This window comes from Protopterus annectens, chromosome 11.part0, assembly GCF_019279795.1.
Source record: "Protopterus annectens isolate FY-2018-M chromosome 11.part0, PAN1.0, whole genome shotgun sequence".
Lineage (NCBI taxonomy): Eukaryota > Metazoa > Chordata > Ceratodontiformes > Protopteridae > Protopterus > Protopterus annectens.
The window spans coordinates 84,528,005-84,545,626 of record NC_056745.1 but is presented as its reverse complement, the minus strand read 5'-3'; the positions used below and the strand labels follow the sequence as shown (position 1 = coordinate 84,545,626).

The 17,622-nt window shown below is 42.7% G+C and overlaps 1 protein-coding gene across 1 annotated transcript in view; it reads right to left on the bottom strand.

Moving 5' to 3' along the window:
• Positions 1–2,331: 2,331 nt before the first annotated feature.
• Positions 2,332–17,622, bottom strand: part of PKP2 (plakophilin 2) — a 1,518,559-nt gene continuing 1,503,268 nt past the window's right edge. The window contains exon 13 of the mRNA XM_044087464.1: positions 2,332–3,351. Coding sequence (XP_043943399.1) covers positions 3,286–3,351 — 66 coding nt within the window. The 3' untranslated portion in view covers positions 2,332–3,285. The remainder of the gene's footprint in view (positions 3,352–17,622) is intronic.

Sequence of the window (17,622 nt, the reverse complement as noted above, 5' to 3'; positions counted from 1 at the left end):
GTTGAAAGGGGGTAAAGTAGGAACCACATTTGTCTACTAACATGTTTGTTATATTGCCAGGCTTGGTGAATGTGGCACCATTAACCACCAATTCAGCACACTGGTGTGCTGCTGCCCTTGAGGATTTTGACACAGCTGAATAAGACCTCAAGGTAATCTTTCTTAACCTCAAAGTTGGCTTTGTTTGACCTAATTAGCCCTCTTGGTTGCCTATTTAGTTTGATAAGAGAGATTTTATCTTTATGAAAACTATCCTTCCTGATTTTGGCATAATTTGTTTCCTTTTGTTGTATATCAGGTTAAATTTGGGATATCATCAGGGTGGTTTGTTTCTGGAGCTAAGTGCCAGGCCTTTAATGTGTCTGTCTGACTTGAGGCCTGACACTACTGAGGGGGGCAAAATTAAGCTTGAGGGGAACAGTCCACTGTAAGGCCATCAGAGACGAGAAGCAAGACTAAGACAGGAAGCACTGAACATCACTGGTTGGTGTCCATATCCTTAAACAAGCAAGATCAGTATGTCCAGAAAAGGTATGAGCAAGCGAAGGGTCACAGCTGGCAGGCGGTACACTAGTAGAGAATGTAGCACAGATAGCTTTCTTATTTAACGGAAAAAATGGCTAAAATGAGTTATGATGGACTCCTAGAAGGGAAGGAGTCTAGAGAGAGAGAGAGAGAAACCTGACCGTTCAATACCAGAAGGAAAGGGAGGACACCCGAGTTTTATTTACCTTTTATACTTTGTTAATTGGATTATCTGGTAGGTTTCACTGGAGGTACAGGGATAACAGTGTCAGTAGTAGTAACACAGCAGGCAATTGTTAATCACAAGGATGACATTGTAGAATAATATAAAATAGACACAATTACAACAGTTTATAGCACATAAAATGGGTGCCTATTGACATTTTAGGGAACATAACTCAGAACTTACACTGTCTCATAGTATTCTACACATCTTGAGGTATAGTGCTCTCAAAAATAGGAAATACAAATATCAGAGTATGAAGTTGTACAGGAACAAAAGCCACCTGCCAAAAAATTTTTTAAAGGTTGAGTACCAAAGTCATGAAATTTGCTATGTTTTGTTCAAATCCCTGTTTATTTTATCAAACTATAAGCAAAACAAATTACATGCAAACAAGTGGGAGGGAAAAGAATTGACAGCATAGAGGAAAAGTGAGGGGGATACAACAGGACATGACTGTATACTAGGGTTCTGCAGTTGATGGTTAGCTGTAAGACAGAGTCAAATACAGAGATGAGATTTATGCTGCAAGCTAGGTAATACCACAGAAAAGGAATAAAAATCAGTAAAAAAACATAAGAAATTATGTTAACTAGGACAAAAAAATTACAAGATGTGGCCAGTGTGATGATGGAGACTGGTGATTGTGTGTGGGAGTGGGGGCTACACAGGATGGTTGTTGATGTTTAATGGATAGAAAAGTGAGAAAAAATATGAACTTGCTCTGGACCATTTTGGTGTAACAATATCAGTACCTATACTAATGGAAACTTAATTGTAACAAAGTCTACTGGACTTGCGTTAGTAAAATAAAACTAATGTTAAAAGCTCGTCTGTTCTTTAGTGTGGAGCAATTAATTTTGCTAAAAAGCTGCAGATTTGTTATGAAGTAACAACGCATGTGTGATTAATGACTTCCCCATACTGTGTGACCAAGCAGTTACTATATATAAACATGGGCTACATATAATATGAAGGGCTGCAAAAATGTTTTTTCTGTATTAGACACTGATTTTCTTGTTTTTGTTCGGCACTTTTGCAATGAGTTCTTTTGATGATTTTGTTGCTGATATGTTTTCGTATTTTTATTGTATTAGCTTCCATTTCTTTGTTTCTGTTCAAAGTGGTTTTCATATTTTGGGAATCACGTGACTGTCAAGAATCCAACGGCAATCAGTAGTGAATGGGACCAGACAGGAATATTTTATACATCAACAGATGCAACAGGCAACCACAGGTTAAAGTAAGTTTCAGGTACTTGAGTCACTAATTAAATCTGCATTTGTCCCGACAATCTGAGATATCCAATGACCGTAAGGTCCACCTTGATAATCGGCCATAAAAATCACCACCGTAAGAGGACAAGGTTGTGGTAATTGATAAATTATGGAGTCATACTTTACTTCAGTACAGACACTTTAAAACGTATCTGTAAGAGAACAATTGTTAAAAATGATTAATGAAAATGTTTTGACTCCTATTTGCACTACTGCCATATACAAGTGGCAGAATGCTACAGTAGAATGCATACTACTTACTTATTAAAAGCAACAAATAAACCACAAAATAAATATAACAACCGATTCTGTTAATATTAGTTTATTTAGTTTTTAAAAAAAGCATTTCGTTAAATGGTCAAATCATACAAAACTGCAACATTTTCAACTGTGAAATCCAAAAAAGAAAGTAACACAGTGCTAAAAAAAAACTGTTAAGCAATTACATTTCATCAAATCTCTTCTGAGAAAAAGCAATTTTTTTCTTTCTTAAAAATGTTTACCCAGGTCAGTCTGACAGAAATGTAACGTCTTGCATCTACGAGGTCCTGCTTCATACCCCTTTTTTCAGCCATGTGGACCAGAGCCCTAAGGCATTAATGGACTTTGTGAAGGTCACATTGTAAACAAGTACATTTGAAGCCTGAATCCATTACGGCTTGCTTAAAGCAGTAATCATCTGAACAATGGATCCCCATACCTCCAAATGTCCTACCAGTGCATCAGCAGAAAAAAAAGATGTGATACAAAAAATAATGATACAAACACATGAAACCGTACACGAGCATTAACCTAACAAACTGTGAAAGCAAATTCAGAGACAAGCATTGACGGGGCTTCTTGGCAACAGGAGGTACAACCTCCATTAACTCTACAAATGGACAAATGCAAGAAACCCTTATCCAGTTTTGCTGTTATTTAGCTATTAGGGATACATACATGTGTTGGGCCTGACTCTATTGCTGCATTTTAGCTATGCCATGTTAACAAAGAAACAAAAAAAATTTAATTAGCTTTTAGCTGCCCTTTACATGGCATCTGTGAAAGTAAACTTTCTGTCTACCGAAAGATATATTTTTAAAAGATGAATTTACACAAAACATTTTTCTCTAAAAAATGTATGTTTACTGCAGCATACACACAGAAATTTAGAGATACACTACAGTTTGATGTGAAAACTCTTGTCCATGTGGAAACATTTATGACAAAGGAAGTGTCTTCGGTATCCAGGTTTATCATTCATCAATTGCTCTTCAGTCTTCAGAGTGAATGAACAACTGCCCTCCTGGACCCTTCATTGATGAAATCAGACTTCTTAAGAAAAGACTTAAAAAAAAAAATACATACATCAAGATTTATTTTCACTCTTCTAAGAAAACTATGATGCCACAATCCAAAAACACTTTCTAGACTTGTGAAGCTGGTAGCATAACTATTAAAATGATGTAATTAAATGCAACATGAATCAACAATGTTCATACATCCACCCATCAAAAACTCAAAATGTTGCACGTTATTCTTAAACGTCTCATAATCCAGACATGCTTTGCTGAAAACAGGAAGCTGGTCACTGCCGGGGTCACTTCCTAAGAAAAGGGTATAAATCATTGCAAGGTCCATATTACAGAGCAATATATTACGACTATCCAAGCGGCTGAAGCTTCCTCACATTTTAGATGATAAAAATGTTCTGTGTTTAAAGCTGTTCTGTAGTTTTAGAATTTGACAGAAATATATATTCTTTTACTGTAAGAAGGCTCTTCTCATACCTTAATATCAACCTTATAATATCAGCTGAAAAGCCATGGAACACAGTATAACTGATAAACTACAACATCAAAAATTTTAATAAACCTGACCTACAGCAGTTTGACTTTAAGGGAAGATCCCCACCAATGAATCTGGTTAGCTTCTTTGAGGGGGTTACACTAGCTGTTGACAGTGGTCATGCTGTTTACATGGCTTACTTTGATATGGCCACAGTACTGCACACAACACCCCACTCAGGCATGTAAGTAAGGTAAACACTTTTAAAAATAGATTGCTATGCGATAAGATGCACAGCAAACTGGCTGTAAGGCAGAACCCACACAGTGCGAGTGGAAGGTACCTACTAGAAAGTGTAAAGTTAAACTGTGGTGTCCCCCATAACTTAGTGTTGGGAACCATCCTTTTCCACTCTCTATCCAAGTTTGTTGACTGCAAAACTGGTACTTACTATCCATGCTCGCTCTCATTTTCAAGTGCTTCAGCAAAAAATATCAGTAGTAAACACCTGGTGTACTGAAAATGGGTTTGAATTAAACACAAAAAAGTGTAACGTCATTCCTTATGATACATAACTCTTCCCCTCAGCATACAGTACAGACAATACTCCACTAACAAAAATGAAAATGTAGTTAAGGACCTTGGACCATGGGCTGGTGATTGCTTCGGTTTTGATCATCATGTGTTAGCAACAGTTAAGTGGTCATTGATCCCTTTTATTCAGCATTGATCAGGCCAATTAAGTACAACACTCCCTTTGGAATGTGCCTGAATTGACATATCAAATAATTAGAAAGACCCCAGAGGTTCCTAACTAAGATCATCATGTGCTTAAAGACCATCTGCTATCAAGACAGCTTGGAAACGCACACTCTTTATTCAGTATTTTATAGACTTCTCCAGAGCAGATGTATACACTGCCTTCCACACTGTTAGATGTCTGGATCTTGGGGTATAAGAAGGGCATCTGTTGACACCATCTTTGGTTCTTTCTAAACACTGATCAAGCAGTCTGATGCCAGAGGATAGCACAACTTCCACAGTTGTATGAATCTGAGAGAAAAGATAGAGGATCGTGGGATGCAGTGAAGGGTTAACAGACTGAATCTGAGAGAAAAGATAGAGGATCGTAGGATGCAGTGAGGGGATAACGGATGTAAGAAGACTATCTGCAGAGACCTCCTCTACCCCGACAGAAAAGCGGTCCGCGAGGTGGAAGGGTAGGAGTATGTACTGCAACACTGATTTACTCAAACATCTACAATTACAGTAAGTGGGACACAGCTGTACTGTGCTCTTTGTATGCAGTGTTGCAGCTAAAAATTGGTTGATGGGTCATGTATACGACCTTAGGAAATAATATTCTGCAGAAGAGAAATCTGCTCTAGCCCTGGAGACATTACTTAGGTTACAGTGTCTTGTGAAGGTGTGAATGAGTTCTGTGTGGCTGCCTCAAGGATGGCCTGGGTGGGAACGCCTTTCAGGAAAGCAGTTGTATTTGCCCCATGCCTGGTGGCATGGGCTTTAATATGCCCAGGTAAATCATTTTCATGGTCTGAGTAACAGAACTTAATGCAGTTTGCTATCCATTTAAATATGGTTTCTTTGGAGACAGGTTAGCCTTGTTTACCTCCTGCAAACACCACCAGCAGTTACTCTGTTCTACTAGGGCTTTCTGTCCTGTTTAGATAGTGTCCCGATCTGCTGGTGCACCTCTAGAGAGTGGAGAACTTACTTTGCCATGTTCTGTGTATCTGGGTAGAAGACCGGCAAGTGGACAGCCTGGTTTAAAGTAAGTTCTGATACCACTTTCAGCATAAAGATGAAGTTTATTTCTGAGGGTGATCCTATCCCTGTGGAAAGCGGTGAAAGGTTCTTTATGCATGAGGGCTTGTAGCTCAGAAACTCTCCTAGCTGAAGTCACAGCTATGAGCAAGGTGGTCTCCCAGGTGAGCATCTTTAGAGAGGCAGTGGCAGCAGGTTCATAGGGAGGCAAAGTTAATTTTTCTAGGACAGAAATTTTATTGGAAGGTGGAATTGGTTCCTTCTGGATGGTCTCAAGTGAATCGCCTCTTTTACAAAAGGTTTTATGTGGGAGCGTGAGAAGACGGACGATATTGCAGATGCATGTACCTTTATGCTGCAATAGTAAAGGCCAGGTGTAAAGGACCTGAAGAGTACTGCAAGACTGAGCTTGAGGAGGGTTAGTGTTATTGCTGTGACACCAGGTGGAAAATCATTTCCAATGTTTCAAGTATGACTTCCTGGTATTGGGCTTTCTTGCTTCCCTTAAAATGGAGAGCATCTCCTTGGGATAAAATGCCATCCTAGGTGTCAAAACCCAATCCTCCAGGTGGTTAACTTGTGAGTAACTAGGCGGGGCTAGAAAACAGATCCCTTGACCTGGATGAGGAGATCCATCTCCTGCAGTAGGGTGTGGAATCTACCCTCACTGAGTATAAAGTGGAGGGAGAACCTTTAGCCAATAAAAGCATGCTGGGTCTGCCCACCATGATTTTTATTAGTACTCTGAGAGTTAGAGGTAAGGGGGGGATGCGTACAGGAACCATTTTGTCTATGTGAAGGAAACTGCATATATTTTCCCAGCTCCTGTCTGTTGCATTCAGGAGGACAGCTTCCATATCTGCTTGCTGTGGAGAGAGGTGAACAGGTCTATGTTTTATTTTTATTTATTTTATTTTACATTTGTTTACTGGGATAGTCCGACTGGACACAGGTCCATTTACAGCGGTGGCCCGGGGAGAAAAGCTCCGTACAATTAACATGAATAGTAAACACATATAGTACAAGTCACACGTAAAATATAGTGTAAGACATTTTTAAAAATAGCAAATCGTAATTAACTCATTTAGAAGACTACATTTACAGCATTGCAGTAGGGATTCCTGAGTTTGTAGCAGAATAACAGAAATCTATAAGAGTAGCTAGTTGTTTGTTGTTACCAGATAGGAGTTTTATGTGATGCATGGGCATAGCCAAGAATTCATAGGTGTGCTTTGTGGAAGTTTTTAAACAGAGTAGTTGAAGGAGCAGAGGTCAGAGTAGGGGAAGGTTGTTCCAGTTTCTAGCTATTTTGTGGGAGAACAGAGCTTTCCCTGCAGAGTTACTGGCTTTAGATACAGAGGAGAGATTTTTCAGAAGATCAGAGGGGACAATTTGATACATACTGGGTTAGGAGTTGTTTTAGGGATGGGGTTTAGACATGATAATTCACGATATAGTAGGCATATCTATTGGTGATACTTTAAGTAGTTGAGGGAGTTCTAACCATTTAAGCTCTCGTAAAGCCAGACAATGATGGGTTTTGAAGGTGGAATTATTAGCAAATCTGGCAATTTTACTGTAGCAAGATTCAAATTGTTCAAGGTCCTGTTTTTTTGTGTGGGTAAGAATTGGTGCGGCATACATAAGTGTGGACAGTACGTGTGTTTGGGCTAATGTAATTCGTGCCTGATCAGATCGGAATTTTCTGGGTTTGTATAGTGTTCCCATTTTTTTGTGGACCTTTTTGATTGTTTGTGATATATGGACATCAAATAGTTTACTGTCAATTTCTACACCAAGGAGTTTGGTGTGGTCAGTGGGGGAGATGTTAGTACCATTTTTGGATGTGATTGTAAAAGGTTGATGGGTAGTTTTAGTTTTGTTGGGAGCGAATATAAGTAATTTGGTCTTGTTGGGATTGAGGATGAGTTGGATCTGGGTAATCCAGCTTTCCACTGAGGTAAAGGATTCCTGTGTACGTTTTTGTAGGGTAGTGAGTGATGGTACTAAGCAGATGAGAGTTGAGTCATCTGCATACTGTATGAGCATGGCTTGTTGGGTGGAGCTATGAAGGTTGTTAGTAAATATGGAGAAGAGTAGTGGGCCCAATATTGAACCTTGTGGGACTCCTATAGTGGTTGGAAGTAGGGGAGATTGATTGTTTTGCCATTGGGCATATTGTTGTCTGTCTGATATGTAGCTTTTAAACCAGGCTATGGTGGAAGGGGCAAAGGATAGGGAGGCCATGGAGTCTAGTAGTATGGTGTGTGCCACCATGTTAAATGCCTTAGATAGGTCTAAGAATATTGCTGATATGAAATTATTTCTGTGTAGGTTAACTGTATTTGTAAAGGAGAGGAGAACAGTAGTTGTGCTACGGTGTTTCCAGAAGGCATGTTGTGTGGGTGAAAGGAGATTGTTAGAGTTCAGGAACTGCATAACTTGGGAGTGAATACACCTCTCAAGTATTTTAGATAAGGGTGGTAGGATGTCTAGGGGACAGTAGTTAGAGAAATCGTACGAGTTTCCGCCTTTGTGAAGAGGGATAATGTATGATACTTTCCATAGCTGTGGGATGTAGGATTCCTGAATTGAGTGGTTAATAAGGATGGAAACAGTTTAAGATATGGAGTCGGCTGCTATTTTTAAGAAATTAAGTTGTCTGCTGCAAGGGTGGTAGGCTTAAGTTTTTGTAGCAGTTTTTTAATTGTAGTGGTAGGGACAGGTGAGAGGGTAAAGGAGGAGATATTAAGGGGTTGGTTTGGGGTGTGCGAGTGGTCGTTTTGGAGAGTTGAGTAGATAAGGATAGGATGGTTTCAGTGAAATGGTGGTTAAATTGGGAAGCAATGTCTTTGGTGTTGGTGTTTGCGTTGGAGTAGATGTTTTACCTGGGTTAAGTATGGAGTTGATGGCATGGTATCGCGCGGATCCCTCACTGTATAATTAGATCCAAGATCATCTCTCTTTTCGACATCCATTTGTGGGGTCTAGAAGGTCCTGCTTGTTAGAGTATTGCCCTGGCCTGGAATTCTTTTTCTAGGAAGGCTGCACAGGGGGGTAAGACAAAGTTCTCCCTTGTTTATGTACTATCTAACTGTGGTGTGGTCTGTCCTGGTTAACAGTGTCCCTGGGCTTAAGTTCTGTTGAAAGGTTTTATGGCCAGGTGGACTGCTACGAATTACTTTTGGTTTATGTGCAACTTCCCTTGCAGAGAGGACCAAGTGCCCTGTACCTTCAGAAGACCTAAGTGAGTCTCCAACCTATGTCAGAACTGCCCTTAGTAATGATCTTGTCTGCTTCTGGCTGAGTGAAATTTGCCCCTGGATTCCTTTGTATGGTGTTTTTCCACCATAAGTGTTCTCTTTTCAGACATAAAAGTCTTCTCATGTGTAACTTTGCAAATGGGATCATGAGGATGCAAGATGCTATGTACCCAGTACCCTCAGGAACTGCAGTGCTGATCTTTTTTGCAAACAGACTGTTCAGGTAGCCTGCCAAAAACAGAATTTTGTCTTGGGGAAGGAGGGATCGCTGTTGAACAGAGTCGATGATAGCTCCTGAGAAAAGGATCCTCGAAAGGTTGAGACTTTTCAAGATTTTTGGCTGAGTCCTACCTTTTGAAAGCTGTCTCCAGTGACTTGTAAGGCACTCACTGTATGTGAAGAATGGCTCTTCCCTGAATGAAACAATCAGCTAAGCAGGGGTAGATATGGATTCCTAAGATGGGTCTTCAAGTACCTTCTTTTCGTAGGACTAGAAATATCCTTGAGTAGATGCCTTTTCCATTTTGTCCTGGAGTAATAGGCTGGACGGATCCTTGGTGAAGTACATACCTGGGGATAGGTGGTTAAGAGATTGTCTTGCTCTTCTACCTGTTTCAGAATGCCCAAGAAGAGTGGTATTTTTCTGAGATGAATACAGTACCCCTTCTCTATAATTTTGAGGAGCCACTGGGCCCTAGTGATGGATTTCCCTGATTTAGAAAGGAGAGTCTTCCTACTAGAGGTCTGATAGGGGCAGAAAGGGATAAGGGAGGAAGGGGCAGAGCATAGTCAAAGCTGCTGTCGGGGCAGGGTATGATCCCTGGAGGCCCCTGCCCTTTGAGATTGTTCTGTTTGCCATCTCTTAGACTGTCTTGGTTTCTTACCACAGGGAGCCTCCCCTTGTCTATGTAGGAAAGGCCAAAGATTGAAGGGTAATTCCTACAGTACCTGGGGGTTGGGAAATTTTCACAGTTTTAATCTGCTTTCCTTTTTTGTCCAACTTCTCAAAAGCCTGTTCAGCTGGTGGACTGAAAAGGAATTCCTTGTGCAATGGGGCATCTAGTAGCTCAGTTGCTCTGGCCAAGGCTGGGTCCTGAGCCATGCATGTCTCTTGAGATAACAGAACCTGTAGCAGCTGCCCTGCAAGAAGCATCTAAGGCATCAAAGCCACATTTTAAGGAATGTCTAGAGACTTGTAAAGCTTCTCTGACTATCTTTTGAATTTCATTGGCTAAAGTTCTATCTGCAACAGAATTTATCTTAGCTAGCATTTTGTCTTACAAGGGAATTTTTCCAGTCTTGGGACTTAGCCCCTCTCTGCAACAGTTTTTTCCTTCTGCTGTAGAGTTGGTTAATGGCAGGAGACCACCAGATTGGCTTCCTTTTTTTGGAGGACTTGACCTTGACTCTGTTAGGGATGGCCTGATCCATGCACTTGTGTAAATGCTCATACAGTGCCTTGGCGTATGATTCCACAGCCATACATCCTTTCCCTGTTTGCGTGGGTGAAGTGAAGTTTGACACTTCTGTCTTCAGAAGCACAAAATTGGCTTTGGAAAAGTTTTTCACTGTGGTTTCCTTCATGGGGGGTGCGGGTGGGATTTGGATACTGACTGTGATTAAATTATGGTCAGCTCTGACGAGGGAGGAGTTGATCACTGGTGAAGAGTAGCGGTCCTCATGTTAATGATGACCAGATTGAAAATGTTTCTGCCTCTGGTAGGGGTGAGAATGAGTTAGTCCATGGCACTGGAGTTAATGAATTCCAGAAATCATTGGGCAAATGAGTTGGAGCAGGAGTAATTTTCCCAGCTAATGGAGGGGTAGTTGAAGTCTCCCAGTATAAGGGTATTAGGTTGAACCCTAATGCCTTCCAGAGTGTTTAGGAAAGCAGAGTGGGAGTCTTGGGACATTGTAGGGGATCTATAGCAAGCTGCAACCTGGACTGCCACTTTATCCAGTGTTAGTTGTACCTGTAGTATCTCTTATGCATTACATTCGGCAACCGTTCTCTGGAGGTGTGCATGTCCTTTATGAAGATGGATATGCCACATCCTTTGGGGGTTTGGTCCAGTTTTGGGGGTCGGAAAGTGTGACATGCTGTGTAGCCTGGTAGCTCTCTGGAGCCTTGAACCAGGTCTCTGTTACTGCACAGAGGTTGATGTTCTCCAGTTTTAGGAGTGATTTGAGTGAGTGCATTTTGAGATTTAGGCTTCTAGCATTGAGAAGCATTACCCTCAGGTTACATTTGTTTGCAGTTGTTATGGTGGTAATTTTGTCTTCAGGTCATTACCTAAAAAAGGCACTACAAGGGTGGCAAGAGCCTTTGCCAGTATCCAGAATCCCAGGGGTGACAGATGCAGGCCATCTCTGGCAAAGCATTGAGGTCTGTCGATCTTGTCATCCCATGCAGAAAGATACTGGATCCCCTTCGAATGACACCAGAAATGTAGCCAATTGTTGAAGTCAGTCACTTTCTGCTTGTACTGTGGTATCATTCTAGGCAACGGTAGTATGCTACTCAGGGCTAGGGTCATACCTGCCTGGGCTACAAGATCCGAGAGCTCCTCCAGGTCTCGTTTTATGTAGTCCAGGGAGGTACATCTTAGGTCGTTCACACCAACATGGACAATGACAGAGTCGTACTTGTTGTGGAGAGACCCAAGTGCATGTGTTATGTGGCGGATCCTGGCACCCGACACGCAGCTGACTGTAAATTTCCCCTTATTTAGCCTAGTTAGTGGGACGTCAGTGTGCCTACTATAGAGTCACCAATGATTAGTGTACTGGGTAGACTGTTTTGCTGTAGGGGCTTATGTTGAGTGGTACACTGTTTATGTAGGCTATGTGTTATAGGGGTTGTGATCGGGTGAGATGATCACTTGCATTTTTCCCTTGGAGGTCTTTGCTGTTTGGGCAGATGTTTATTGAGAACCTCTGTAAAAGTGGGTGTATGTTTTGTGTTACTATGTGAGAGGTGTGGGGTGTGTGTTCTATGTGGTGTAGAATGTGTGTTTACCTTCTCCTCTTGACTGGCTGGTCCAGTCTTGGCTTGAGAGAGCATGGCCTTCCAGTTTGGTTATGTACATGCACCTCTCACAAATGGCTGTGGTGGTAGGTAGGGGGAGAGGATTATCTGTGTAAATGAGGCAGCTGCTAAATTGCCTCAGGATGCCCAGGTTTACCAGGTTCATAGGAGAAAGTGTAGGGAACTGACCTTTAGACATGCCTGGATAGGTGCTTACTATTTAAGTACTTTAGCTGTTATACAACTACTGTAGCTGTTATTCTTCTTGATAAGTGCTAAAGTTGTTTATGTTAGTGCTATTAGCAGTTTATGCGATTACGACGACAGCTACAAGAGGTTCTGAGCAAGTGCTGGGTTTAGAGGTTTGATTTGAGTGCTCAGAGAGGAAAGCTAATAAGATCTAAGGGAAAATTTGAAGAGCAGACTTTAAGGCACCGGTAATAGTTTACCCTAGCTTAGTGGTGCTGTGCGATGTGCAAACCAGCGCACACACAGGGTTTTAAGTCAGAATGTTGAAAGGGATAGAAGCAGCCCAAAACTGCCAATAAACAGTTCTTGAGCTGGAAACCACTCCTCTTAGTGATAGAGAGGTTGCTCAGAGCTTATCACTCCCACTAATAAGCAGAAAGACTTCCTTCTATCTCTGTAAGGTCTGAACAACTCAAAAAATACAGTTTTGTGTACACTTACCATAAATGTAGATGTTCGAGTGTATTCACTGTTGTAGTCCTTACAAATGGGTTATCCGGCTCCTGGTAGCCTTCAGTCAGCCAGAATACCAAAGTCCTTGGTATATGACGTCGGCTGCCTCCGGATTAAGCCTGAATCCAGGACGTCAGGTACAAAGGCAGGCAACCAACGTAATTTCCTCAGTTTTTCTTGCCATAACTGTCAGGAGCCCCCCAAAAAAGTAAGACCAGGTAAAGAAAAAATCCAGTCTGTGCCCTAGGAAAAAAGGGGGATCAAAGGAGGGGGAAACCAGGACAACAACAGTAAATACACTCGAACATCTACATTTATGGTAAGTGTACACAAAACTGTACTTTTTGAGTTGTTCAGACTGATTAATGGTTGGAAAGGATGCCCTGCAACACTGCAGTGGCAAAACCAGCCCTGGACTTAGAAAACAAGGGCAAATTGTAATGTTTGGTGAAAGTGTGGACAGAAGTCCAGGTAGCTGCTTCCAGGATGACCTTAGTAGGTAAACCCCTTAGAAAAGCTGCTGAGGTAGAGGTAGCTCCAGTAGAATGGGTCCTAATACCCTGAAGAGGAACCTTGCCATGCTGTAAGTAACAAAAGTGAATACAATGAGCAATCCACTTAGAAATGGTCTGTTTAGAAATAGCTTTGCCCTGGGGTCCAGGAGCAAAACTGACCAACAACTGATCTGACTTTCGAAAAGGTTTAGTCCTGTCCAGATAAAATCTAAGTTACCTATGCACATCCAGTGAATGCAGCAACCTTTCTCCTCTATTCCGAGGATTAGGAAAGAAAGTAGGCAGGAGAATAGACTGGTTAAGAGTCAGGCTAGAAACCACCTTAGGCTTAAAGGTAGGATTAGTCCATAGAGAAACCCGATCCACATGGAAAGTGATAAAAGGCTCTACTTGCAGGGCCTGCAGCTCAGATACTCTTCTAGCTGAAGTAATGGCCAAAAGAAATGCAGTTTTCCAGGAGAGAAACTTCAAATATGCTGAGACAGCAGACTCAAAGGGAGGCAGAGTAAGTTTCTCAAGCACAAAATTAAGATCCCAAGCAGGAGTAGGTGGCCTTCTGGGAGGCTTTAAATTGCTAACTCCCCTGAGGAACTGTTTCATCATGGGATGAGAGAAAATGGTTTGTTCAAAGGAACAGTGAGCAGAAATTGCTTAAGCATGAATCTTGATAGAAGAGAAGAAAAGTCTGTCATTAAGTAAACCTTCCAGATAATCAAGAATTAGAGGAAGACTAGGTTGAGATGGGTCTTCTCCTCTATTCTGCATCCAAATGGAGAATCTTTTCCACTTATCTGCATAAGATTTCCTAGTACTAGGCCTCCTGGCCTCACAAAGGACCTCAACCACCTGTTGAAAAAGGTTTAAATTATGAGCCAGGCAGTCAAATGCAAAGTCTGAAGGTGAGGATGCAGAATCTCTCCTCCGTCCTGAACCAAGAGATTTGGTATCAGGGGAAGATGCCAAGGCTGAGACTGGGAGAGACTGCGAAGAAGTGGATACCACTGCTGCCTGGACCAGTCTGAAGCTATGATGACGGCCCTTGGTTTTTCGTCCCCTAACAGCACTCTGGGAAGAAGAGGCAGAGGAGGAAAGGCATAGACCGACAGCAGTGTCCAGGGGAAGGACAGAGCATCCACTTTCCAAGCCTTGTCGTGATCATCCCTGGTGCAAAAGGTTAGAAGAAGGTGGATGGTTGGAGAAGAAAAGAGATCCACATGGGGAGTGCCCCAACGCTGAATAATGCGATGAAAGACTTTCTTGTTTAGTTGCCACTTGTGAGAGATCCAGGACATGCCTGCTCAACTGGTTTGCCAAGGTGTTCAGCCTTCCTAGACGAAACTGGGCTGTCAGATGAATGCCCGGAGAAGCTGCCATGGACCAAAGTCTCATGCTTTGTCTGCACAGGGGGTAAGAGTGAGTCCCTCCCTGCTTGTTGATGTACCACATGACTGCCATCATTTCCTTCAGATTTATGTGCAATTGAGCTTGCTGATAGCTCCAAGCTCCCTGAATGCATGTGCCCCTCTAGATGTGCTCCCTAAGCATAATCCGAGGCATCTGTGGTGAGAGTCTGCTTGGCAGGAGGTGGACAGAAAGGTAGGCCATTGTTCTGTGCACAGTCCGTTGCCCATCAAAGGAACTCTGTCAGCAGGCAGGGAATCAGAGGAAGAATCAAGTCCAAATCCTGAGTGTTTTGACAACAAAGGTTCTTGAGGTACCATTGTATTTTCCTCATATGCAGTCTGGCATATGGAATCATCAGAATACATGAAGCCACGAATCCCAGGGCTTGCAGGAATTGCCTTATAGAGAGCTGGGTCATGCTTGCCATGTTCTTGAAGTAATTTGAAAGATCCATCTGTTTCTCTTGAGGGAGAGATACCATCTGGGCGGCTGTGTTCAGACTCGCGCCCAGGAATACAATCTCCCTGGTGGGTACCAATTTTTACTTCTTTTTGTTGATTGTGTAGCCCAAAGAGGTGAGAAGTTCAAATCCTTTAGAAGTTGCTCTGGAGAGTTTGCTTGAATAAGGCAATCGTCCAAGTAAGGGTAAATTTGAATCTTTCTTTGCCTGCAAAAGGCAATGACTGGAGCCAGACATTTTGTAAAGACTCTGGGAGCAGTAGATAAGCCAAAGGGCAGTGCAGAGAATTGGAAGTGCCTGTACCCTGCCCTGAAACGAAGGAACTGCCTGCAGCTTTCCCTTATACGGATGTGCAAGTAACCTTTTTTTTAGGTCCAAAGTCACCAGCCAGGAATCATTGGCAGCAACTGCTGAAGAGTGAGCATTTTGAATTTGGGAATCAACAAAAAATGTGTTTAGAATGGACAAATCCAGAATAGGGTACCAGGTGCCCCCTTTTTTGGGGACCAGGAAAAGTCTTTAGTAAAAACCCCGGCCTATATGTAGTGCAGGAACTGGCTCTATTGCTCCCAGGTTTAGCAAAGAAGAAAATTGTTTTTCTGCTTCTGCCCTTTGAAGTGGGGGAATATTTGGGTACCTTGGAGGACCAGGAAGGTGTGAAAGGAGAATTTGTAGCCTTGGGATACTATTTTTAGCACCCATTTGTGATCTGTGATAGTGTGCCAGACGTCTACAAAAATGGCTAACCTTCCCCCCAAAGGAAACCCTGAGCCTGCTGGAGTCATTGAGAATGCTTGCTTTGGGAAGTTTGCTTAGAACTCCCTGATTTTGAAGATGAAGTCTGCCAGTGTTTAGCCTTTTGAGGGGAGGAAGTCTGTCCCCTGGAAGACCTGCAGCCCCTAGATCTAGTGCGACCCTGTTTACTAGGATCAGGAAAAGTCCAACTCTTAGAAGGGTAATGCCTGCTAAAACAAGGAGGCTGAACTTGCAGGAAGTCCTTAACAGTTTGCATAGACTTCGCCTTATCCTCCAACACCTCCTCTGCTTTGCTTCAAAAAAAGATTGTCCTTATGCAAGGGCACATCCAGTCATTTAGATTTTACAGGTTTCAAAAGGGGCTGTTCCCTGAGCCAAGCATGTCTTCTGGTAACAGAACCAGTGGCCACTGCTCTGTAAGAAGCCTCCAAAGTGTCAAAACCACAATGCAAAGAATGTTTAGTAACCAGAGTGGCAGAATTTAATAAGTCTTGCATGTCCTTACTCTCCATCAGGGAAGGAACTCCAGCAATTTTAGCCTTAATTGCCAATAGCCAGGGTGGAAGAAGTATAAACCTTTTTACCCCACCTAAGGTCCTAGATTCCCTGTGAGAAGGAACAGGATTTTTAGCAACAGTGGCCTTAACACCCTTAGGGCCCTGACAAATAATCTCTGGATCAGCAGTAGGATTTTTGAAAAGAAACTGATAAGAATCAGGAACTCTACAATCTGTCAGGATTTCTGGGAGCAGGAGGAACAGAATTAGGAGTCAAAGAATTTTCCATGAAAACAACAACTTCCAAAACTGGAGGAATAGCCAAAGGCTTTTGCTAAGGCAAATCCAAGAATTCCCTAATCCGCTTCTTAGACTGAGGGTAGTCCTGACTTTCCCATCTAAAATGCTCCTTGAGGGTATTCAGAGTATCCCCAAATGAAAAATATTCAGGGGGAGAGGCTGAAGGGGATAGAGTCTTCAGCATCAGAATCCTCAAAACCAGAAAAAAGCAGACAGTGTCCCTCTTCATCAGCAGAGGCGCTGGAAACCTCTGAGTCTGAGACAGACAAAACATCCGGGGACAATTTCCTAGCCCTCTTAGAAGGAGGTGGCTGAGAGCCCCTGATAAGAGTCAAGAGATCACTAGACATCTTAACCGCCTGAGGCAATTGAGGTGAGGCCGGCGCCTGTTTAGGGGTAGATTTTCAGCTGGGAGTCCTGCTGGAAAGCCAGAGGGACTCGGAAGGCCTAGCCACCGCTGAAGTCTGAACCGAGGTCGTTGCTCTGGATCTGGTCTCCGGGCAGAGAAAAGAGGCCTCCGAAGCCGACATCTGCTTAGCGGCCCTGGATCCAGAGCTGACAACAGGCGGAGGGTAGGAAGGCAAAGAAGGCGTCTGCGAAATGGAGGGCTCAGCCAAGGCTTCTGAAGGCACCTGCTGCTGAACATCCATGGACTGCAGGGGCAAAGGAAGTGCCTCACTGGCTACCGCTGAACCAACAACCACTTTAAAAGAGGTGTCATCAGTTAATTTAACCCTAGGCCTGTCGCGGTCCTTATCCTTAGCTTCTTGGGAACACCCGAAGTTGGGAGACCAGAGGATGCCATACCGACAAACTCAGGCCAAACTCTGAAGTGCTTATACAAAATCCTAGCTCTACGGCATATGGTATGCGGGTTGAAAGAGGCACAGAGATCACAATTTGGGACGTGGTGCTCAAGGTCCAAACAAGTAAAACAGTGAGAATGAAAATTACGATGCGGAAGATGAAGTCTGCCAGTGTTTAGCCTTTTGAGGGGTGGAAGTCTGTCCCCTGGTGGGTACCAGGCAAGACAGTTGTTAATTTTCACTGACATTCGTTAAAGCAAGAAAAAAGGGTCCCCAATGGGGTATTTATCTGAGGATGTCTTCAACTTTATAAG